This window comes from Megalops cyprinoides, chromosome 7, assembly GCF_013368585.1.
Source record: "Megalops cyprinoides isolate fMegCyp1 chromosome 7, fMegCyp1.pri, whole genome shotgun sequence".
Classification (NCBI taxonomy): Eukaryota; Metazoa; Chordata; class Actinopteri; order Elopiformes; family Megalopidae; genus Megalops; species Megalops cyprinoides.
Genome location: NC_050589.1, coordinates 22,326,133 through 22,352,363, shown reverse-complemented (window position 1 = coordinate 22,352,363; position 26,231 = coordinate 22,326,133). Strand labels below are relative to the sequence as shown.

Sequence of the window (26,231 nt, the reverse complement as noted above, 5' to 3'; positions counted from 1 at the left end):
AAATCTGTGTAACGACAGTGGATAAAATATAATTAATCCATAAAATATGCGTTGTGAATACGTCTGCCTATCGGATTGTAACAGCAACATGATATAGAGTACGGGTATCAGGTTTCAGTTTTATATATAATATCAGGAATTTTGTTTTTATATTCATTTCAAGAAATTTTCTACTCTATTGTGTTATGGGGGAAATTCGTCATGCCGTCGCTTTACTGCCTTCATTTAACGACCGTGTGTCAGGGTTTCAAATTAAATGCAGCTTTGTACACAGTGTATTTGTGCGGCCCACATAAAAAGGGTTAAATACTTCCTGCACTGATTTAAAGCGACTAGTAATACAGCGGACGCCTAACCAATCCTCGTCTAACCCCCTCTCCTTCTCGCTTAAATGATTGGTTAATGAGAACACTTAAGCACAGCGCACGTTTTCCAAGTGGTGAAAATGGTTGTCAATCATATGAAATGTCAATGCCTCGCAACAGAGTTCGTATGAGCGGAGATATTCTCATCCCAGTTCTAATTAGGAGCTACCAAATAAATAACTCGTCAAAATGACCACGGTTTCACGTAAAACGCGGACTCTCAGCGTGCTAATGGATATTTCACTCTTTGAATACATACTCAGTACCCTGGGAGTGAATGAGTCTGTGGGAACACAGTGATTCCCTTTAAGAATCAAAATGCTTTGCAAACCTGCAGCCCATAACTAGCGTGCCATCCAAGCAGGCAAGTAAATGGCATGATCAGAACATACTAGCGTGCTAACGTGAGGAATGAGCGGCTATTTCAGTGTATAATCATGTGAGATAATGTGTTGTATCAGATGATAAAGCTCGCTAGTTATAAGACCGCTAGAAAGAAAGCTAGCTAGCTAACTACCTCTCCCTAGCTTGCTCTGCATAACGTGACAGACAATTTCTTATTTCAGCACTTTGGTGAAATAACGGACTTTCCAGCTCACATGCTGCTAGATCTGATTATGAAGCAAGCGAACGTTTGCATTATAAAAAGTTATATTCTAATGCAGTGCATTAGGTACATCTAGGTTTATCAACCAGACAGTCAAATATTCACGGCTGCAAACAGCTATCAGTTGAAACATTCCCATTAGTTATAACCAGCTAGCTGGCTATGATTATAGTAAAAGGAAAATATTCCTCAGAGACGAAATGATCTGTGAGTCTGTCCTCCACACCCTATATTCAGCTACAGATTTTATTCAGCTAGCAGTACAGAACATTCTGACATGTCAATAGAAAGACAGGAAAACCATATCCCCATCTATAAGCGGCTCATCTCGCCCATACATCTGTCCCCTATGCAACTGAGCGACCACTGAAAAGGAAATATATTTCATATGCGTACATGTATTTCTTCACTACCTGAAAACTGAGCCCTTACCGACAGAATGCAATATTATTCTGGTTGTTAAACACAAGAGTCTTTTTTCATTAATGACCAAAGCGCAGTAAAAAATGCGATGTTTCATACCCTTTACAATGTCTGTTCTTCTCCCATCACAGCCTCACTGGCTTCAAGGCTACACTCAACATTCCCAGCATTCTCGACCTGTCCTTTCATTGGGCCGCAGACACACTCTCCGGCTGACTGGGGAACAGCAGCAAGACAATTAAAGGGGAAGCTGTCTGTAATAAAGGTAGGTGTACATCACAGCATACAGAGAGAGCCAAGTATGACAAGTGAGAGGTCAATTTTGCTGTCGTCAACGTCCCACTCCCTTTTCTCGTCGTTAGCATTTCAACCACCGCCCTGGGTATTGTATTTTCTTCTGAAATAATGTTTATGGATTTTTAATGCGTGCTCTTTCGAGGCTTTGTGACTCAAGACATAATTTAAAATCGTGTTACAATCAACTCATGATCAAAACATAAAATATATTGTTTTCGTTGCATCTATAGTAATACAGTGGAGAGTTTGTCAGTCATTAAATAGCACAAAGTACAAGCATTATGTGCATGTTAATAATAATAATAACATAATTTCAGAAGATCAGTTGTTTCCAGGTTTCTTTCAAGGACGTGACTAACAACTAGCTATCGCTCAGATTGTTCGAATAATCGAGCTGGCTTCAATAAGATCCTGAAGATCTTGAACGCGATACCCCAGAACGGTATTATACGCAGCACTGGATGGGGTGGCGGGAAAGCGTTAACTCGGTTAAACATAAACCCTTCTAGTGAATGCCTGAAGGAATTCCGTTCAAAACTGGTGCTGTGTCACACATCATGACAAGAAGCCATCAAGGACAATTTACAATAATAAAAATAAAAATTTAAAAAGTGCTTTGTTCAGAATGTCCGCTTTGCATCTTTTTTCATTTGACTGACTATGTCCTGTTTCCTTCCTACCTGCAGGCTGCTTGTTGGCTCACCCGTGATCAAAAGAATACCAACATATTGTGACTGTTTGAGGACACCAGCACTTGAACACTTGTTGCACTGTTTTATTTAGCTGGCTGAATCCTCAGTGATGAATTTTTACCTGTGATGGTGAAACAATAGAAAACTTTTTTATTCAAGCATGAATTTGGTACTCAAATGGCCACCAATCCACGACACGACACAACAAGCATGTTTTTTTTTTTGTGATAAAACCTGAGATCAAGAGCTGAAAACCTCCAGAAAGGAGGCCCAAGTGGAAGCAGCCATATGCTACACTGTATAAACCTGGAACAGAAGGGCAGTGAATCAAAGGCATCAGCTTCATGACAAAAACAGGAGATTATCTCCCTGTAAATAACTGTATTTCACTACTGTAAATCACAGAGGGAGTGGAGATGGGGGCTACAGTAACACATAGCCTCCTATCAGTCCTGACACATTGGCCATTATGCCAGTCTGTAAATCACATGAACCAAACTATCTTACATCACAATGAATGATGACCCTGAGGCTGGAGCATGAGCCATATTCAGCTGTACCACATCGCTGACCTCCCATGAAATTTCATTCGGAAGCTTGACAAACCACCAGGGCCTGCCAAAGACCTGTTTGTGTGTCTACCAGTAATCTACAGTACTACGTATTCCTTTTTTGGTAAATGAGCAAAACAGCTAAAATATGTTACAAGCATAAAGGAAATTAAAGAGGAGCGTGTAACTGTGAGTACAACCACAGTCACAGTTGTATTCTGTGGATGAACTCTGCAGCACAATGACACTGTTTATATACAAAAATGGCTACTGTTCAAGGGATAAATCCAGTTTAAAAGATATGAATCTAAAGGTGAATGTATACCTCAGGCCTCAAATTGGATCTAATGAGAATCCATTAATGTTTAAAATTGTACACTGTATCTTATAAATAAATTATTACATAAATGAATAAATAAGTAAGTGCAGAAAATAAATTTAAAAAAATCTCCTGGCTGTATCTCATGTTGTTTTTTTATTATGAGTTAATGTGCACAATAAGGTCATTGGAATCAAATACTGTATTCACTGAGTTGCATAATATAGTTTCAACGTAATATAATATATACATATATATTACATGTCGTGTTTTGTATTCATACATGTTCTGTAAAACAGGGTATATATACACATATATAAAGAGATGTATATATAAGAGGTATATATTCTTATTATACCTTTTGTTTTCTTAAAGAAAATTGTTATTTGAAAATAAGCCCCAGGGCAAATTTTATGTTTAATGTGGATGCTGTAATGAGACATTATTGTAAATGCTCACTACATTTATCCAAACACTTTCCCCATGTTTTGTTTTCACAGAGATCACTCTGATTGCTATCAGCTTCTGCAGCCTGCAGATCAGTGTGAGAGTGTGTGATCAGCGCACATATTGTTTAAGTGCTTCTTCTCACACCATGTGCTGTTGCTGCTGCATCTGGACAATCTGTCTTTTCAGATTTTCTTTCTATAGGAAAGGCCTCTTGCTCAACTATATTTTTGCCCCTAATAGATTAGGAACACAACTATAACTGTTATAAATTACAGTTTGATCCTTTGTAGATATTTACAGAAAAAGAAGCTCCTCCATCTCTCCATTTACTGTCTGAACATCCCACGTTTCCCAAACAATAGGTTGGTTTGGATGAATTTTTTAAGATAGAGTACGAAAGCTCTATATATATATATGGCTATTGTGGCCTTGCTTTTCAGTGGAATAAAGGGTGTGGTGGAGGATCCTTCCACTTGGGAGACATCATTATAGAGCATACCATGAGTATAATCCCTTCACAGCTGGTACTAATCATTTCTAGCTGACACCCAGTGCTCTCACATTGTTGCTACATAGTTACCACCCACACCCAGACAAGCAATTTTGGCCTCACACTGCAGAGCCGTAGTAATGGGGTCTTTCTTTCTTTATGACTGAGATGAGCTGTGCCTAAAACCGTCACTCCCAGTCTCTCTGCCCAGCTCATACCAGCCCATGGCATTCACTCAAAGCTACCTCTGTCAGCCAGCAGGGTACAGTACATACTAAGTACAGTAACAGTGCCATATCCACATAGAAATGATAAGGAAATGCAGGGTGTGCACCAATCAAAACAATTCTGTCCTCAGTGTGGCAATTCCAGCCTGTGCTCAGTCTGTGGATTACACAGTGTCACAGGGAAAGAGTGGCAGGGGCTTGACAACGAGCTTGCTGTTTTAGGTGACTTAATTGCCAGTGCAGGGAGAGCTAAAAGGAAGCTGCTGTCAATGTCTGACTAACATGGGGGGCACAAAGTGCAACAAATATTGCTCCTGGAGTAGGGAGTGGGGGTGGGGGACGTGGGGGGCAAGGGAGGGGGCGGCGGGGGGGGTCTGGGCTGGTGGCGATGGTATGGGCCTGTTTGGAAAGGGTGGCAGGGCAGAGCAAGCCACCAGGTTGAGCAGGTGGAGATAACAGACTGAGTTATGAGCCGGGAATCTCCGTTTCTCGGCAAGGCTGAGCAGGAGAGAAGGCAAGCAGGATACAGCACAGCTGTGGCCAGAGAGTGAGTGGACAGCGCATGGTGCTGAATCTAGAGCTACATGCATGCCTTCAGCCCTGAAGCTGTAGTGATAGTCCCAGCACTGCCTGCTGCAGGGCCACAATCTGTCTGTCAAAGAGCTGGCCAAAATAACCTTCTACCTCAATAAATAAATAGATAAATACACATTCACCCAAGCACCCAATCGGCCAGCCAAGATGTCAATTACAATAATGTAAAAGCTAGTGATTAGTTCTCACAATGGTAAATTGTGCTAATGAGAATGCCCAATAGTTGCTTCATCAGCAAAATGAAGCAGTGTTTTAGTAATTACCAAATCACCACATATTATGAGTGCAAGAGCCCAATTAATTGTGCCAGGCTTGTTCCTTTCAAACCATTAAACAGAATACTTCTAGATCTAAAAATATCAAACAAAAAGCAGTATGAGAGGCAGAATCATGACAGTAAGAAAGAAGGCAGCCTGCCTCCAGGTTCACAGAGCGGCTAAGTGCTGTGACTGTATTATAACACCATCAAAAGGACTTTGCGCTTGAAGGGAAAAACTCAATGGTACTGATTAGCCCTTCTTTTGTGATAAAATTTTGACCAGCATGTACATGATGTCCATAAAACCAGGATTAGACTCCTGTATTTATATGCTGGTTTAAGAACATTTTTACTGCTTACTGCTAAATTAAAATGTAGTAGAATAGGCTCCTGCTGTGTGTGTGTGTGTGTGTGTGTGTATATATATATATATATAGCGAGCCAGGCCTTCTCGTCCAACATCAGTGTCTGAATGACCACAAATTCCCACAGACACACTCCAAAATCTTGTGGAAAGCCTTCCCAGAAGAGTGGAGGCTGTTATAGCTGCAAAAGGGGGGGGCAACTCCTGATGGTCAGGTATCCACATTCCACATACTTTTGGCCATATAGTGTGTATGTACATATATATATATATATATATATATATATATATATATATATATATATATATATATATGTGTGTGTGTTTATGAATGTATGTATGCATGTGCTGTAGTAGTACATACTAATATATTAGTATATTAGTATGTACTACTACAGCACATGCATACATACATTCATAAATACACGTATATCAAATATATATGTATGTGTGTGTGTGCATGTATGTATGTATGTACACATATATACTTACATATATATGTATGCAATCTCACCCACCCTTTTTTCTTTCCAAATTGTATATTTTAAGCATTGAACAAATAGATCCAGTGTGTCACAGATTGTGGTTTGAGTACATACCACTTATTGTCCCTCTGTTTAGTCCCTATGAAACTAAATGTTCCTCCCTTGTAAAGGAGGGACACGTGATGTACACGGCCTCTTCACTCAACGTGAAGCCATGGTGAATCTGTGGCTCATTCCTCCCACTCCTGCCACAAGGCCCAGACAAAGGGGTGCCAGCACCTTGCTCACAGATGGCTCAGAGGAGACACACTGACTCAAGCACAGCTGTCAAAACACCAAACAACAGTGCTGGGTCAAAGAAGTCTGAAACCACCCAGTGTCAGTAGTCATCAGGTGTGACTTTTCTGGAGAAATGACTACATTCTTCTATACCAACAACTCTGCCAAAACTCGCATATGTGCAAAGGTGAAAACCAACCAAAAATTTCCCACATGAACTGACACTTTCTTCTCCTCAAACCATATTTGCATCTGTCTGAAATTTAATCACATGGAAGAAATTGAAATGGGACTCACAAATCCTCTACAATTATTTACCAAAAACGAAACAACACATATACAATGTGAAAAATGCTATCAGGACTGTGCGTGTGTCTGTGAGTGTGTGTATTTGCTTGGGTAGTCTCTCACTCTCATTTCCAAGAACAGCAATGTCTTTATGTCATTTGTAACAGTTCCCCCCAAACTGTACCTCACTCTGTGGACAGGCCTGTCTCACAAGACCATGCTGTCAGGGCACAGAGATGTAGTGACGACCTGGGGGTCAGTCAGGTGGTGTCCCACTCTGGCCCAAATGACAGGCCCACGACTGCGCACCCACTCATGCCTAGAATAGGAAATAAAGCCTGCAATCCTCCAAGCAGAACTCTGAGCCGAAAAAGAAACAGATAAATTAATAAATAAATAAAACTGACAGCAAAGCTTACGCATGTGGAATGGGAATTCCAATTCTATTTCTGAGTTGTATGCATTGTCACTGGATTTCATGCAGTAGGTTAAGAACGTGGTTCTATGATTATCTTGTGATTATCTTATTTAAGGTAATATATATTATGTAAGGTATACAATATATATTATAGCCTAAATAATATTATATATTATATATAAATTATTAATAATACAAGGTACATATTATGCACAGATTAATCTTATTACATATTTCCATATAATCAAGACATATTATTTTATTATATCTTATATATCTTATTCATCTTTTTAGAAATGTCCAAGATTTGGGAAGTACTACTTTCATTCTGAGTCATTCACACAAATCAAGGCAAAGACAGGAAATGGGCCAGGGGTTGCCCACTGGTTTACTGTACATCAGAGCCAGGAATGGAGCTGTATGCCTCAGTCTCTGCAGCTTAAAGCATTGCCTGTCATTCAGCTAGGCTATAAGCTGACAGTCCTCCCCCCAAATCGCTGTTGCTCACCTCCCCTCACATCTTGCCTCCTAATCCGTTCTCCATCGGCACATTCACAGCAGTATAACTTCACCCCACACCACGGTCCAGCAGTCCAGTCACCAATTCTCCAGTATTACCACAAAATCTCGCAACGGCTAGAGGGTGGCTCACATTACAAATCCACCCACCACAATCAGCCCACAGGCTCCCACTGGGCTTTCCACAGGAACACAACCAGCCCACTGATGCCTTGTGGGTCCTGACTACAAATCTTACTTTCTCTCGTTTATGCAGCTTTCGCAAGTTTACCCCCTAAAGCAATTACATTATTCCCTTTATTTTTGAATAAAACAAATATCCAAATATTCATGATCAGATATACCAATCTAATGTTGAGAATTGTCTTGTTATGCTATATATGTAGTGTGTGACAGAAGTCAACATATCAGCATGTGTAAAGATATGTATTCCTGCATGCTTTATGCAGTGATGGTGACAATGGTGTCATAAACTGTCATGATATTTTAATAACAGTTGATATGCTATATTTACAAATTTAGCGGTTCAACAAATTGCTATAGTCTCTTTTCACGGTCTTCAATTCAAATTTGTTATTCTGTTTTTTTCAGATTTTATTCTCTGTTTTTATTGTTTCAATATTCAGTATAAAAGGATTTGATGCTTTTGGGCAGGTCACTTGGTTGGATCTGCTTGTTTGATGGTTAGCTGTGCTGGTGTGAAACTAGTGTCTGTGGTTGTGTGTCCTCTCTCTTTCTTTCACTCTGCATAAGCTCTTTGAAAATCTGTAAAAATAATAATAATAATATATATAAAATATAAAATATAATATAATATAATATAATATAATAATAATCCTACACACAGAAACAATGACATTCATAAGAGCAGTAAAAAAGAATTAATGGTGATAATTCATGCATAGAATTCATACATATGTTTCACATATAAAATACATTTCTCTCTTTTCTCCTTTCAATACTTGCATGCCTACATTATGACAGTTAGACATGGAGTGAACTCACTGCTGACATTTAAAAAGCTATTATTGGTATGACAAGAATATCTTACAGTAGCTTGGCAACTTAAAATGTGCAATTCTGTGAGTGTCATACCACACACAATCCATTAAGTTGAATGTGAGAATGGTGGTTTTCCTCTGCATTTTGCTTATTTGTAGTAATATTTGGGAGCAAAAGATTTTTTGTTCATGAGTTCAACATCATCTATACACAGTCAATGGCAGAATCAGTCAAAGGAATGACTTTGAGTATTCTAATTTCACCGCAACTCTCCAGTAAATTGACTTAGATGATCGTTCTTGCCCATGTCCGGCCCTCCTGTTGTTTGATTCAGCTCCTGAGAGTATTCTGCCCAGAAGCACAATGCATGATTGTACCGCAGAGACATTGTGCTGGCAGCAACAATAAGAACCTGCTTCAACAGCAGAGCAACTCCGAAAAATGGACAAAATTGTCTGTGATGTGTGACAGGGTTGATTAATCACAATCACAAGTAATTCATTTTCTCGTCCTGCCAGCCACCATGGGAACCATGGGGGAAATGGAGTCTGAGGCTAAGGAAGGAATGCGCCAGCGGCATTGAACACCCTCCTTGTGGCAGAGTCACCACACAGCAATTTAGCACTTGGTAATCTCCCTCAGTGTACCACACTTGATAAGCATTTGTCTGTAGTAAAGCACAGAGCCCCCCCTCTGTTCCACATAGAGGAGAAATGCATCCAGGAGCTGATCACTACAGGTGGGGCCTACTCATGGTGATACCCAAATTGTACCCTTTTTTTAGTAATACTAATGTAATACCATTACTACCCCAAAGTGATTGATTTAATGAATCCACTTAAATCTTTGTAACAATTCCAAGTCAGTTTGACAAGTTCAAAGGAAGTTATTCAAGACAGAATGGGAAGATTTGGATGGAGAAAGACTGGAGAAATGCTCCAAACAGAGACATTAAGATTTGGCAGGAACACTGCAGAACACTTACTGTATTGTATTGAAAAAGGTGCGGAAAGTAATTTAGCCAAAGAGATCAGTAGCTTGACTTGGACACGTCAATGATAAAGCAATGGTCAGTGCTGATGTAATCAAAATTTCATTGCATGGCATCCCACTCAATCATCTTGACTACACTGTGGTTTCATTGTTCTCCCTTGGTTCAGTCCTCCATTGCTGGAGGATACCCAGTGCCTCCTCATGTTAGAGTGGGCAGGCAGTGGCATTTCGCCAGGCAATACTTTGTCCCTCTCAGTGGGCTCTGCAGCTCTCTTATAGAACAAAAGAGCTCACTGCAGGGACCTTATGTCATAAGGGCATGGATGCCAGTGTCACAGTGGAGTGTGCTAGCCACAATGCCAGCTGAATGATTCAGTCAAATGTGCTTGGACACAACATCACTAGAACCCTTAGAGGCTCTGCCTGCACATGTTTGATTAGCATATCTTCCCAGGCATATTACATTCTGCCCAATTGGCTAAGTGACCCAATGACCTAATATGTTTCATGTTATGACAGAATGCCTCATGATTTTAGCTATGTGTTGATTTCATGACAAAATTAAAATAACAAACAGTCATAATTGTATGCTACACAGAAAACAACTGTACAGAAAACAGCATAACCGTCACCAAAGGAATATCTCAAGTAATAGGTAAAGTATCACAGTTACATCTACTGGACAGCAAAGGCAAACACAGACATGGGGTCCCATGTTTTCAGTCTGCAGCTCTTGATAAGACCAATAAGTACCCTTTCCTCCCCTCATCACTTCTTTTTGACATCCTATCTGTCCCATTTTGATTTGATTTAGATACTTCCTCCAGCAGGAGCGGAGATGGCTCCCTCTTGGGACAGCGCTCCTAACGAGCTCTTCAGCGAGGCATTAATCAAGCCGCCGGTCTCTGACCAGTCTCCCTGCAGCACCACTTCCTGCCCGGGCCGACATGGTAAATGGTTGTGGGCTGGACAAGTCATGAATTATCTCTCTTCTCAGCTCCCCCCCTCCCCCCTCCACAAGCACACACGCACACACACACACAGACACACACACACACACACACACACACATACACACACACACACACACACACACACACACACACACACACACACACACACACACACACACACACACACACACACACACACCCTCCAAAGAAGAGGAGGATTAGTTGGCAGAAGAGCAAGTGGGAGAGAGGAGACCGAGTCATTCTCCACGGTAAAGCAGAACAAGGGGACAGATTTTAATGAACCTCGCTGCCCGCCTCCACACAGCCTCCTCAGAACAAACAAGACATTACCCTCACAGACGACTGGCTAAATTAGACACCCGCTGCAGAGGGAATCATGGGTAATAATCAACTTAACAGCACTGACTGGGCTGGTAAACTTACTGATAATGTGTAGACTTACACGTGGGGTCTCGTGCCAAAGCCTGATCTGGATAAATTTTGGTGGCTGGTCAGATGTGATCAGGGTCAGAGTGAATGAATTTACCAAAAAGCACAAATAACGTTTACCCATTTGTGGAAACAATGGCATAAAAATGTTCAGAGATTTAACTTGGGGTTGCCACATTTCAGTGTGAATGAAAGTCTGTATAGCCTTTTTAAATGTAATAATATAAAATGCAAAATCTACAATAAGTAGGTGTATCAGATAACTTCTCAAAATACCTATTTTTGCATTGCAAAATCAAACTTTTCAATTTTTGCTCCCCCATGGTGAAATAAGATACTTAGTTCAGTCAGACCAGCAGTGTCACTGGTCATATCTTGGCAGAGACTAAAAACCCACCCTTTCAGACTGTAATCTTGGTTCTCTGACGCCAAATTCTCCTCTTACCTAATATCAACATCCACATGTGTTTGATTACTAGTGTATTTTGATTACTGACTAGACTATTGAGACTGTCAAGCCTATACCACTATTTATTTGTGTTATTATATACACTATTGTGAGCCTTTCCAGCCATTGCCCTTAGTTTCACTGCATGATAGCATGGTAAAATTTTCACTTTCTTTAATGGTCTGTTTTTCCCATAACAAAGATGACAGTCAATACAATTGATTCTTCTCAGAAAGGAAACTGCAATATTTCTTTTCAATGTCTTTAAAAAAATCCTCAGTAAGCACACAGAACAAGCAATAAATTCTTTAATTATCAAATGTACTGCATATTGATTTTGTGTATAAATTCAATCTTGTTCGTGCATGTCTGATCCTTAAAGGCTAGAGAGGTCAGATAAAGATGTTTCATTGCTCTTTCCTTGGCAAAATTCTGAACTAGAAGTGGCAGGAAGGAAGCCAAGCAGTTTCCAGATCATAACCTTCATTGCTGCCCAGACTGATAAAACCATCAGTGTCCTGAAGATGTTTTTATGTTCATTTTACATTCCAAAGACAGTATGCATAAATTTTGTATGCATAATATAAAAAGTATCCACAGTAACTTTTAATTTTCAAAAACATCTTGGGTCTCTTAAAAATGATCATAACTTCATCTCAGTGTTAGTGTTATAAATCTAATTGTCTTTGGGAAAGGTTAATAAATAAGCAAGGTTTTAATGAAAGCCGATCAATCAGTAGTAATCACTTTCTCCAAACCCTGGAAAGTAAAATATTCTGTTTCTTCAGGCAGAATTTAAATGGGTTGTCTTGCTGCCCTCTATTGGTGAACATTTGATGCATTTTAAATGACCTGTCTTTGATGATAAGGTGTGCTATTATTGCTCCAAAAACATTTCCCTATATTTTTATCGACATAAAACACATACGTGCTGTACACGTGCCTCACATAAATATCAGGTGCATTCATTACTAATTCTAACACTATAAAAACAATATGCAACACATATGACAACCTAAAATGGCAAGTTAGCAACTGCATTTTATTGAGGCTGTATCAATTCTGTATCTGCCCCATCTGTGGATCCATGACATTCTCTCTCTATCTCTCTAAACTGTGTGAGAAGCCAAGCCCCCTTTGCTCTAGTCATTATTATGCTGTTGCCCTTTATGTCAATTCAAATTAGACATATGGAATATGTCCATCAGTCTTTGTACTCATTATATGATATATAGATTTCTACAAAACATCCTTGCATTTTTACTTACATTACTTTAATAAAAATGACAAACCACTCCTCAATGTTCCTGCATATTATGATGGCAAAAGAGGAATTTCAGTAAGAGCAATACACAAGAAAAGCTGTGAATCCCAAAATGCACACAAGGTTTTCAACAGAACATAACACGTGGTTTACATACTGTATTATATTTATTTTCCCTCTTTGTTTTCCATCTTTCAAACTTGTTCTTAGCACACATGATATGACATGGCAGGGCAGAGTTGTGAATTATTTTCACCTTTCTATTGACAGAAAAGAAATGGAGACTAGAAGGTCTATTAAATGAAAGAGGAAGTACATTATTAGGCACAATGAAGTAGGTGATAGGCGACTTGCAGAAGTGCCATCTGTCAAATCTTCATGACCACAAGTGAGGATAAAAAAGTCTACAATTTTCTCCTATGGAATAAAATATTAAATTTTGAAAATTATGAATAGGTATAAAAAGCCATTTTAAAATATCCAATTCAAATTTTTAACTAAGGGATGAGTGTGAATAAACATACATTAATTAGGGAAACCTTTCAAACCATTTGATATGGTCACACTAAAAAAGACTGCTAGGGAGGCATTTCTATATGTAGTGAGTAATTCTTTTTCCACTGTCAGTGTACTTAGAAAGGTTAGATCAGATTATTGGATAAGAAACTCTCACTCACATTGCTGTCATAGGAATGGCAGTTATCTGCAGCCAAGGCTGCTCTCATTTTATTCCAGAAATGTTGGTGAGCATGTGGGTTTCTGGGCCAACACACGACTGACTTCCTGCACAGCCTTTTTCTCATTTGTAGATATTTTTTCTTAGGGAAAACCTCCTCCAGAAGAACCAGCACAACTATGTCAAGTTTCTCATCGAGGAGCCTCTGCTGAACCATGTAGAAGGCCTGTCTGATGATACCATTGACAGAGATGTCATTAGTCAATACAAACACAGTTTTCTTGCTGTTATACACAGCGTTGTGCAGATTTTCTATGCACGCATGCCCGGGGACCCAGTCTCTCTCCTCCAGACAGATCTTGAACCTCTGTGTTCCCGTGTCCTCTAAATTGACTGTGAGCTCATTGTAAACCCAGTCTCTTACAGCCAAATTCCCTGTGTCAAAGACAACGAAGGCATCGTACTGGCTCAAGTCATCATGGAGCACAGAATATCCTTTGTGTCCCGCCCAAAAAAACTGGATGCAATACCAAAGGTCCCAGCCATAGAGTTTTTTAAGGAGGGGTACTATGGTCAACAATACGGTTAGGAAGAATGTACACAGAAACCCAATACCTCCAAACATTTTCTGGCAGGAGAGGGAGTCCATTGACAGAACACTTTGTCCTTGCTGGGACTCAGGAAAGCCACACTTGATGTTGGTTGTGAGTTGGGGAATGTGAATGGGGCTAGTCCTCAGAAATTCTGAGAACCAGGCAGTATCACAGCTGCACACAAATGGATTACCATGAAGGGTCAGGTTCTGCAGGTTGCTGTGAAACTGAGATTGGAGGGTCTGAATATCAAGTATCTTGAGTTGGTTCTGACTCAGCAGGAGGTAGCTCAGCGAGGTGGCTTTTTTGAGGAATTCCTCGGGCAGCTCCCTGATCCCGTTTCGGCTCAGATCCAAGATGCTTAGGTTGGGACTAAACTCAAAGACATCACTAGGTAGTTTAGTCAGGGAATTTCCACTGAGGTTAAGGTAGCGGAGGTTGCTGAGAACCGTAAGGTTGCTCCAAGGAAAATAGTTCAGTTTGTTGTCATTGACCTTAAGAGTTCTGAGTTTTTCTGGAAGGTTGCACAAGACCTCTGGGGAAAAGGATGTGAGCTTGTTCTCAGAGATGTCCAGATAGGTCAGGTTAGTAAGCTTTTTGAAAAAAAGGATGTACTGATTATCCCTGGTGTTCCACATTATGTCTAGGCGGTTTCCAGAGAAAAAGAGATAATTGAGAGAAGAACTCTGTAAGGTTGCTGAGATGCGCATTCCAATATCGTTCTCAGCCAAACTCAGGACTTGCAGGGATGTCAGGTTTTGGATGAATTCAAAGCGATGACCCATGCCCTTCATTAGAAAGTGAAATCCATTATTACTCAAATCAAGCACTTTAAGTGTGTCCCTCACTTCTTGAAAAGCACCATCATAGTACAAATCAATTCTGTTAAAGGCCATGTTAAGATATGTTAGATTCCTTAATGGAAAGAACTGCTTTCCGTTCAGTGACTGACTCACGTAGTTATATGACAAATCCAAACAGACCACCCCCTCCATGCCTTTAAAAATTCTTCCTCCCAAACGCAACATTTTGTTTTGGGAGAGGTCAAAAAATAGCTTTCCCTGGCAATATTGTTTCTGGATGGTCCACATATCTGGATTCAGAGTATGCTCATGATCTGATTGCAGAAGATTGTGCTTGGTGTGCATTTCTTGGAGAGGGCTGTGTTCTACTTGGGGAGTGATATTCATATCATCACTGATCTGCTGATTAGTGGGACCTGATTGATAGGACTGAGTAAAATCCAGCATGTTCTGGGAAAGACTAACATGTTTCAAAGCCTTCATACTGCTAAATATACTAATATCACAGTAACTGACAAAGTTCATCCGTAATTCCAAATACTCAAGGTTTGTGAGGTTCAAAAGGGGTTTGATTCCCCTTGAAGTCAGACTACGGAAGAAGTATCCACTAAGGAACAATTTTTTTAGGGAGACCATCTCACTGATGTGAGGGGACAGTATAAGACTCGTGAATGTCGTCAGGGGTTCATAGTTGTAAATCAAGTTGAGAGTTGTCACATTCTTCAGGTCCTTAAAGAAGGTGCCATTTCTGATTACGTAGGCCAGCAGATTGTCAGAAAGGTCTAGATATTTGAGGCTGTGCAGATTCAAGAAAAGTCCTTGTGGCAGGGTTCTGAGAGAGTTTCCTCGCAGACTCAGACTGGTGAGCTGCTGCTGTTGGCTGAATGCTTTTGGATGCAACTTGATGGAGCTGTTGTTGGCACATGGGAAGCAGGGCTGAGCTGCGTGGTCACAACGCTGACAGTTCCACTCCAGGTTCAGAAACCCCAACCTCGTCAGGTTTGCAAATGCCTCCACGCCAATCTCGCTAATTTTGTTCTCTCTGAGATCCAGGCTCTCCAGAGAGGTAGGCAAACCACAGGGAACCGTTCTGATGTTGTTAAACCCCAACGTAAGATTACGCAGCTCGGGCAAATCTGCAAAGACTCTCTCATCTATGAAAAATGTCTGGTTGCAGGGATTAGCATAGTAACAATTTTTAGCTATAAGAAGCTTCTTCAGGTGAGGGGTCCCTAGGAGCTCAGTGATTCTGAAGAGCCTGTTATACTCAATGTCTAGAACTTCCAGGTGCTCAGGTAGTGCAGGGACTTGAGTAAGGCTGTTTCCAGCCAAGAAGAGCTGGCTCAGGTTCTTCAAACCAACAAAGGCATTGGTATCTATCTCCATGTGACAGGGGGGTAAGCCCAGGGCCCTCAGTTTACCTGGGAGGCAATTCCACATCATACTGAGGACTTTCAGGTGGGGAACTCCAGTGAAAGCGTAGGCTTTCACCTGATGGATTTCATTCTTATCCAGATTCAGGTATATTGCAGAGGATGACTGTATAAAGGGCACAGAGGCTAACTTCCTATTGCTACAGTCCACCATTGAGGAATCAGTGTTATTTTCACAAGGAAAAAATCTGGGATTCATAGTCCTCACAGCAGGCAGCAAGTGGCAGAACAGTGTGCAGAATAATAGTACTCCATTTGCCAGTGAAGCCTGAAAAAAATGGTGTATAAGTTCACATTACAACATTGTAAGCATGCAAAGTATAATTATGAAATTGAATTTAAAATAATGAAAAACTGTTTTTCCACAACAGAAAATCCATTGTAATGTATAAAATACAACGCAAACCATGAAAAATAGATTTTGAGGTCAACCTCGGAAAGGCACATACATACGTCACAACGATTTCAGAATGATTTTACTTCAACAGTCATGAAAAGTGACAAAGCAAGGTGTCTGCAGATTATTTTTCAAAGGTTCTTGATTTAGTGACAGGTTTCTACAATTCCTGAATGAAGCATTAACCCAAAATTGTTCTCACTAAGAGCTCAACAAGTGCATTTTAAAGCTGTTTCATGCAAATTCTTATAAAGTAAAACATTTCTAGGCAAATACGTTACAATGTATTATTAAAGAATGTGTACAAAAACCAAAAATGTGAATAAACTGAATATCCTTTAATAACACCGCATTGTATCGCACAAAATATGCTGTGTCTATAAATATACTGTATATTAGGCTATATAAAGTAATTCACCCACCATGAGATTTTCATCAAGAAAAGCAACCAACAGTATTATTTCAGATGAATCCAAGCTCTTGCGGAATTCTTTTCATAAAAGCTTACTTCACATATGTTGACAGTTGCCCCTCCTCCAGTGGAAGTAATATTTGGTGTGAAATAAAAAAAGACAAATAAAAACAAGGCCACAGTTCTGGAGAGCTGCACATTTAAAAGCCAGAAATGGACATAAATAACTGAACAATTACGCAGAAGATTATTCTTTTTTTTTTTTCAAAAAAAAAAAAAAAGAAGGAGAAGTGGAACTTGTTTAAGGAGAAGTTTGAAAGTAGTGGTGTACCCACAGTCAGTCTTCAGTTCAGCTCGCAGGCATGTGATCCTCCACTGGATATGCAAAATCAAGATCAGCAAGTTTCCCCTGGGGCTGTAGACCAGTCCAGTGTTATAGCTGATTTCTCTGTTTGAAGTCCAAGACTGTATTTGCACACATACACACACATACTCTATCATATCTTTCTCTCTCTCTCTCTCTCTCTCTCACACACACACACACACAAAGTTTTTTTTTTTTCTCAAAAGGATTGTCTTGTCTAGTGAAAGATGGAAAACATAAAGCTTGCAATTTAGTGTTGCAAAGAAGAAACACCAGTGTGTTGGTAAGCAGATTTGTGGGGGAATAGGACAAGATGTATTGCAGACTTTAGTCCTTCTACCTTAAAATAATACTTCAATCTTCTGAATTAACAATTTTTATTTGATTTATACTACGCTTTGCAAAGAACTGTTAGTGAATGCTTCAAAAACACCATGTGATATCAAAGCTTTGCTTCCTGTTGTCGTCTTCATAATCACAAAACCACATTTCCTGAGACTATGAATAAAAGGAGGTAGAATTCCTTATATGAAAACTCAGTGCTACAATAGGAAACAAGGCAAAAAAAAAAAAACTCAGAACAAACTTAACAAAATTAACAGATTTGCTTCAAAACACACATGATGACACACAGGCTACATTACTTCTAGCATTGCAGGGCCTGTGAGGGAAAGGCCCTTGTAAATAGATAATGCAGAGTAAAGATTAATTAAATTACAGCCCATTACACATGGTGGTACACTGGACTGCATTAACAGGTAAATTGCTAGCGGCAATTGTTCATGTACAGTATTACTGGCTTCCTGTTGGGGATAAGCTCCTACCGTCATGAGTCCCTTCTTCACAGCCATTGAGTCTGTCCTGTCACACTGTTGAAAAGGTAGTCCCTCCTGGTGTCTAGTAAGGGGCAAGAAACAGTCTCATATTCCATTCTAGTGACACACATTATAAACCTCACAACTTCCTGTGTGTCTAAATTTACCAATTGGTCTGTGGCACAGTGTCAACTGGACCCACTCTGCAGGGTAATGAGTGAAGACCAGACCCATAAAACAAACAATAACAAGTGTTTTATTGCCTTGGGTTGAGTCAAAAATAAATGAGAAGACAAAAATGAGGAACAATGAAAAAACGAACAAAAATGTCCAGAGCCTTCTGTTTTAAGGAGGCTGTGCCTTTGGACTAAATGATGCCACATCTGTGACGCAGAGTAAGTCCTATTATATATAGCACTTGTGGTCTCCAGGAGTGTAGACAATGGATGAGGTTTAGCACTCTCTGCTTCGCCCCTCCATTCTACCACAGCCCTCAGCTTTTTGAATGTTCTTTTTCCCTTTATGCAACCCTATTTCTGAATCCCCAAGTTTACACTAGGCTCATCTCACCGTGAAAACCTCTGCACTTGTGTAGGAGCACTGAGGCGAGACAAATGTAATCCTCCAGTACACTCGCAGCGAAAACCAGACAGCGCCCTACAGTGGAGCGGGCCCTCATTAGAGGATAACCACTACTCCAGTGTTGTCATCTGAGCAATTTGCAGATGGCTGACGCATTGCAGGGCACCTGAGCGGTGAAGAAGTCCTGGCCAACATAAGCCATCCTTGCCCTCTGGAACAAAGCCAATTTTATATTCCGCTGTGCAACTAAACCCAGTCAATACAGCCCAGCTTGTGCTCAACGTTAGCACCTTAAGGACTGAGCTACTTGGGGCCCAAGCTTTTGTTATTAGAACACATGCACAAAAAGAATCCCTCTGGCACAATTCTATAGATCCCCAAAACAAAAAAATGAGCAAATCAGAGTAGGATTAACATGAAATTTACAAGGAGTCAAAATGACTGAAGACAATACAGGACTTACCTGGATCATGAGCTCTTCCATCAAATTTCTGAACAGACAAAAAAAAAGATTTGTAGTGCAAGTGACATATCACTGATGCATCAATGCTCAAAGATAAGGCTTTCAGAGAACCCTAATTCTCAAGGGGGTGAGTGAGTGAATGAGGGGAAAGAGACTAACCAGTGGGGACAGGGTGGTCTCTACTCTGCCTTTACTCCTCTGACGCTTCGAGGCTGGCTTTTCTCTCTCCACACTCTGGTCACTTACTCTGTCAAAGTTCTCATGTCTAGGAGCAAAAATGTAAAATCAAGTGTACAAAGACATCAGACGACAAACAAAGACAAACCCCATTTCCAAAACTGTACAGAATGTTTTTTTTTCTTCTGATACCCATTGCCTTTACACTTGCCACTCATCATTACAAAGATGAATTGTGGGACTTATGAAGGACTGCAGTCCTCTAACATGGGGTAGGGTGGGAGGAGTGTGGCTTATCAAAATGAAGGATGGCATTAATTAGCAGCTGACATAGATGACAACATCAGATGGAAAAGATTTTCGCAGGGAAAATCTCACCTGTCCTGTAGGAGAGGCATGGTTGCTGCATCTGGAGCCTGCCTGTAGGCAGAGATCCTTCAAAAGAGAAAGGCAAGTGAAAAATGAGCTCACTTAAATGACTGAAAATACTGTATTGCAAAACAATCATTCTGGAGAGAAAAGAAACTGGAATAACCAGGAAAAATATGCAAATGACACGACAGTGTCAAACACACTGAAGAGTAAACACAGTAGAAAAATTGTGGAGGACTACAAGCTGAGAAATATAATTGTAACGAGAGTGTTAAACTAACACACTGAAGCATAATAAGACTGGAAGGACGGCATCGATCTGGCACATTGAGGTGTAAAGGATGATGTAAAAACAGTTTGAATGTACAGTCTCCAGAGCAGCAGGGTCACGCTCAGTAGCAGCAGGGCTCCACTGGCTGTCAGCACGACCACAAACCAAGGCTGAGGGCTCCACTCCCACACGATCACTCTCACTACTTCAGCTCTGGGAGGCCTGGCCTGCACACAAGTGATACATTCAGTTCCATGGAACCAGAGGTCCTTCACCTAACAGCTCATCCTGCTACCACACTGGCTATGGATTAACACTGAAACTGACAGTGAAGGAATATTGAGAGACGACAGTGGTGAGTTACGGCAGAGTAATATTGAGAGAAAGTGGCACAAAGTTCCCCTGTTTGTGACAGAAAGAAACTGTTGAGTTCCTATGCTCTGGCAGTAAGGTAGTACTGGATAGTACTATGTCTGTGATGGTCCAGCAGTGATGAGTTGGTGTGTTTGTGACTGCAAATGACTGGCAGTGTGGCAGGTTAGTGTGGTTGTGGTGGTGGTGGTGGGCACAGTGAACCAAGCGCGCTATGACACGTGGCAGTGGTGGAGCACACAGGCATGCCCTGGTCTTCTACTTGGATCAGGAGCTCATAAACAGTGGGGGGGGGGGAATTCTCCCGGCGATACCAGCTGGTCTCCATTCATAAAAAACTTGTTGTTGGTGTTTCCTTAGAAGGAAAATAGTATACACAATCTTCCATTATCTTTAGCTTTTTGTTGTGTTTTGTGTGTAAATATCGATTAATTATTGATCATAAATTTTATATTATCTAATACATTATTTGATCTGGTGTCATTGTCTGTTTTCTGGTTTAAAAAGTGGAAGAGTAACACACATTGGATGTTTGTATGATTTGCTTTTTTACAGCTTATCTCGCAAACAATCTGAAGTGTGAAATTGCCACATGGTACTTTCTTTGTTGCCTCAGAGAAGAGGGGCATGACAAATCCACAGGTGCAACTCACACCTCCGCCTTTCCTGTAGATCCTCAGGGGGCAAAAGCAGAAGTAGAAACAATCCTATCTTCAGCATAAAAGTATTAATGTTCAGTTATACAAATCTCCATCATGCTCGAGTGAGCTCGCGCTGTATTTGTATTTTTGTTTACATGCTATATGAGTTGTATTTGAACCATGAATGCCAGACTTCTTGGCCTTGGTATGTTCCCATACGTAAGGGTGATTCCTTTGCAGTGTGTGCTTGGTACTGACCTTGCGCTATTGAGTAGGTGAGACACTGTGTGGGGTCAGCTAAGTCAGAGCAGGCCAGAGTCAGTATTCCTGTCATTCAAATTTATACTAACTTGTCAAAGGGGGCACTCTGTTATCTGTCACTATAATGCAAGCTGTGAGTAGAAAAACTTGGCCCGCCGGCTCATTTGAGTCGTAATCCAGAGTGCTGTTTATGTACAGGAAAAATAATCAGGTGACGATTCTGGAGCCTCTGCGCAGGACAGCAGAAGCATACAGCCGGCAAAACAACATTTAGGGCTAGACTCAATGTGATACTCTGCATTACTGTGGAGCAGACAGGAGGTAGCGGATATAGAAAAAGCTGCTAAGATGCACTGACAAAGAGCCCACTGCTGTGGACATGCTGAACTTTCCAATGGAGCTGTTGTCAGGGACAATGTGGTATGTGAAACTGGTGCTGGTTATGTCCTTGTCTGCACAGTTCACAGAGGGCAGCTCATATCCACCAGGTGTGGTTTCAGGTACTGTGTGTCTGTTTATTAATCAGATAAAAACCACAGTACCTTAGACAGATATTTACCACACATAACTTCAGCTTCTCTGAAAATAAGCACATTTGGTGTATTGTGCTGAGGGTGAAATACGAAAATATTGGAAGAAGAGTATAGCCTCATGATGAGATATGGAGAGCAAAAACTTGTGATGTGAGAAGCAATGCAGACTGGCAGAGTGACAGATGGAGGAGAGGAGAGGAAGAGTGCAGCAAAGAGGGAAGAGAGGCGTGAAGGGAGGAGACGTAACAAAAAGGAGTTCCTCACACGATAAGAGAGGGCATGCAAGTAGGGAGGGATGTCATTGACATCCAACACGGTGACAGTGACTCTCGCTGTGGCGCTGACTCTGTGGAGCGGATCGTAGGCCACCACTAGCAGACGGGTCACATTCAGCTGCGGGCTGGCCTCCAGGTCCAGGCTGTGAGTGGTTCTGATCACTCCTGTCCCTAAGGGGAACCTGCATGACTCACAACTGTAACAAGGCCAAAGCTGAAAGAACACCTTTAAGCAAACAGTTTCATTCCGTTGAAGACAGAAAATATGTTTCCCCAGAGACCCTCTAAAGGCAGCTTGGCTGGATTTGCTTTTCCCAGCAGGCATTACGTCAATTAAATCTGATTCAAAATGCTGATTGCTGATTTAAATCATGGTCATGGAAGAAGGAGACTGATTTTAGAATAATCGTACCAACAGGAAGAAAATTCTGGCTCAATACTCTGTTCATGGTAATAAAGTATTTTACGTCGAGTTATCTGAAAATGATGGGGTTCAGCCGAGTCGGGAAATATGATGAGGTAATGAATGTCTGATCCAAGGTTAGAGACAGCTGAAACATGCGTCACAAAGGAGAAAGGTTCAGCATTCTCCTTGATTGTCACTGCCTGATTGCCCAACCTGCAGAGACAAAAAACTATAGATAAACAAATATGGGGTGACAGAATCTGGGACAAATTTCAGCAGACAATATTAATTTCATTTCAGCAAACTGCTTTCCAATGACATAATGAATGCATGATTTACAATATTCTAAAAAGTTTTGTTTAGATGAACCATGTTTTTTTTTTTTGTCCCATGATTCTGTGCGTATCAGATTGAGCCTCAAAAATGAACCCAGTCGGATACTGTGTTTACATTTACAGCCTTTACAAAAGCCTTCCTGAGTGATTAAACTCGCATAAAGGTGGCAGAGGCAGTCTCTACGGAAAGCACTTCTATGGTCAGTGTTGCAGTACAGGATGCCCTGCCCCCAGTCACTGTTATGGACAGGATGAATTTCTACAGGAGAAGAAACATATTCATTTAATTAATATCATTTAAAAAGCTTGACACATTTTTTTTTTTTTTTACCACAGTAGTCACTATTACTGGCATTCACACAGCAGTGATCACTTTCAGTTTCCTACCTCAGTACTGACAGCTCTAAGAATGACTGAAAAGAACACTGGAAGGGCATTTAGCACTGTCTTTGTAATGGCTCTTCAGATTTTGCAGTATATTAATCTTTCTTGTTTGATGACGGCAATAGTTTTCTCTCTTTGAGGATGTTGAAATAAATTTGTCTCCCTGTATGTACATATAAATTATATAGTGAGTATATCCAGAGAATGATAAAATATTATATATAATATAAAAATATATATAAACATAAAATTGAGTTCTGGTTGTCAAAATCACTTACAAAAAAATATTTTCATTCCATCAAACATGCAAATTCCATGTAAAGAAACAGCAAATGTAATAATTTTTATTACATATATCAATCATTATATCAGTGTATACATATGCTATATTTTAAATCACTTGATCATTTAATTGAGCAATATTGTTCATAGATGGTAATAGTCGTACATAACAAGTGATATTATTAGTTACCGTCATTAGTTATTACATCTCTTAGCGCATAAATATCCAGGTTTCAGTAAATTATATGTAACAACAATGAAATTGTGATAAAATGCAGATTTATAAATGCTTTCAGATACCAACGGTTGATGTCCTTGAAAGAACCTTTGCATTTGGCACAAGGGCAGTCAGCTGAGTGAGAGTGAAGTGTTTCTATTGAAAAGTAGTGTGCTGTGTATAAAATTGTAAATCGAGGCAGTAAATGTCTTGTTCTTTTGTCTTGTCCTGTTTGCCAGATCTGCAGTTTGATTCACATTGATACTGAGGCATACACAATGTAAACACATACCACGTTTCAGATTTGCATTTAGAGGCATCTCCAAGGTTGTGAGAAAACAGAGGAACATTGTGCACACAGCAACTATTCATTTCACCAGAACTTCCCTTTGTTTCTTGCATTTATTCCTTGTTAGGTTTGTAGAGGCTCAGACTATAATAAAGTGGTTGTGTTTTGGTAGTGAAAAACCTATTATACCTCGCCATCAGGTAAACCAGTAGAGGGGCTTCTGACATGGTCTGTGTTGTCAATGGTGAAAGGGGCAACTGGGCTACTGGTCATGTTGTACTACAGGAAAGATACACATACAATAACCATTCATGGACTTGATTCAATCAAAGTGTGTATTTTTTTTGCAATGATTTAAAGCAATATTACCTTATAGAAATATCTAAAAATCTATAGATATACTTGTGTAATTTCTACTTTTATTTCATTGTTTGATTGAATGGGCCCTAAAGTCCCAGCAGCTTTCATGTTCATTTTAATGCACTGACAAGAAACTTTCAGGATGTAGTTACTTTGAGTGGGCCAAAGTCCTCCGGGTTCACTGCAAACAGGACAGAAAAAGGGGTCAAGCGCCCGTACTATCACCCCGCCTAAATGCAAGAAACAAAAATTACAAACTCCCACGCCAACTGAGCTCAAAGGACAATGGGAAAGACCCCAGCCCAAACCGTGGAAATGTATGACTGAGAAAGAAACTGACAACTAACTACCTGTTGCCTATTGACCTTCACAGTACTGGAGATATGAAACCCAGGTCAGTCACTAGATCCAATGAATCCTTTAAACAGTTACTTTAATTACAGAAATTTACTTTATGCAGGCTATAAATACTTTCCAGCACATAGATGTAAAGAAGAGATGGATGCTGTCTTTATACTTGAGTCTAGACCCAACTGCCTGTGAAACCTGTGAAAATAAAAGATCAACCACTCAGGAAATGGCTTTGTGCAACAGTAGGTTGTACTGGTTTGTGGCACTGTCATTATTCTGTGGAAAGGCCGGCAGACCATCGAAACTTGATATATCCTGTTCCTGTACACACCTGAGCTGGCAAACTGACGATCACACTTCATGGCCTGTAAGATTACAACGTATAATGTAGCAGTTGCAGTTCCCTGTGGATTTGATACAGTGACCCCAACTGCATACTGATTTGTGTGTTTGTAATCCAGGGCCACAGAACTAATAAGAGTTATCTACAGGAAGAGAAAGACAGATGAGGAGAGAGAGGAAGTCCTATAAACCTTGGCAAACGTATTCAAAACATATTTGCAGACAGACTAAGGATCACTTCCTAAAAATCTTCTCACTTCTCTAAAGGAGTAATGAAATGATGCCATTGACTAAAATCTTAAGGCAGACAAACATTCAGATAAGGCATGCTTGATCAAGCATTTTCTTGGATACTAGAGTTAAACTGAGCCTCTTTGGTAGAATTAGTCCTTGAGAGAGGTAGAGTTTCTCACAGACATATTCATAGTATGTCAGATATAATAATCCTTGAGACTAAAAGCAAGGATCAATGATGAAATTTGGTGGTGAGGTTGGGCATGAACTCAGTCCTTACTGTTTGAGTGTTCCCAGTCACTCTTGTTTGACAGAAAGATGAGCCACTGGATGGAGAAATGCTTATCACAGGCACTCCAGACCCAGGCGAACCCCTGGAGAAAGTGTAAGTGTAGACCTCTGTGCCCCCTGGGCTTGTCTCTGGGATGGAGACAGTATGCCAGGTAAAGCTCAGAGCTGAGGAATACAACAGAAAGCAGGAAAAATAGCCCAATCATAAAAATGGTTAATCTTTTGTGAAATGTTAACAGCATTATTAAAGGCAGGGCATTTACAATCCAAGGCATAATTTTTGATTTTTTTACTATTTTTTCCTCTTTATAGTGAGCATGCAATATGCAAGAGGTGCAAAGCTGGACTGGACTCAGACATAAAAACATCACTTATATAGGGCCCATTGAGTGCTTACTCCAAAACCTGAGGAAAAGAAAAATTAAAGGAGAGGGATTTTTAAAAATCATTCGGGAAAAAAAGATGATCAGACATTTGCTGAGCACAGTTAGAGTCACAATGAAATCATTATATCATGGAGGCGGCATAAGACACAGTTTTCATGGCTCCACTCTTTCTGGGCT

The 26,231-nt window shown here is 40.3% G+C and overlaps 2 protein-coding genes across 2 annotated transcripts in view; both read right to left on the bottom strand.

The window, feature by feature from the left end:
* LOC118780237 (ERC protein 2) overlaps positions 1-1,572 on the bottom strand; it is a 259,125-nt gene extending 257,553 nt beyond the window's left edge. The window contains exon 1 of the mRNA XM_036532645.1: positions 1,495-1,572. The gene's annotated coding sequence lies outside the window, so the exon portion shown is untranslated. The remainder of the gene's footprint in view (positions 1-1,494) is intronic.
* An 11,806-nt stretch (positions 1,573-13,378) lies between these two features.
* Positions 13,379-25,163, bottom strand: tlr9 (toll-like receptor 9). Its single transcript, XM_036532822.1, has 11 exons — positions 25,133-25,163; positions 24,603-24,631; positions 24,280-24,369; positions 23,135-23,177; positions 22,167-22,348; positions 20,192-20,322; positions 19,831-19,887; positions 19,435-19,540; positions 19,276-19,303; positions 18,298-18,334; positions 13,379-16,340 (listed from the first exon to the last, which is right to left on the bottom strand). The coding sequence occupies exons 1-11, from the start codon at positions 25,161-25,163 to the stop codon at positions 13,379-13,381; spliced, it is 3,696 nt and encodes a 1,231-aa protein (XP_036388715.1).
* Positions 25,164-26,231: the final 1,068 nt, after the last annotated feature.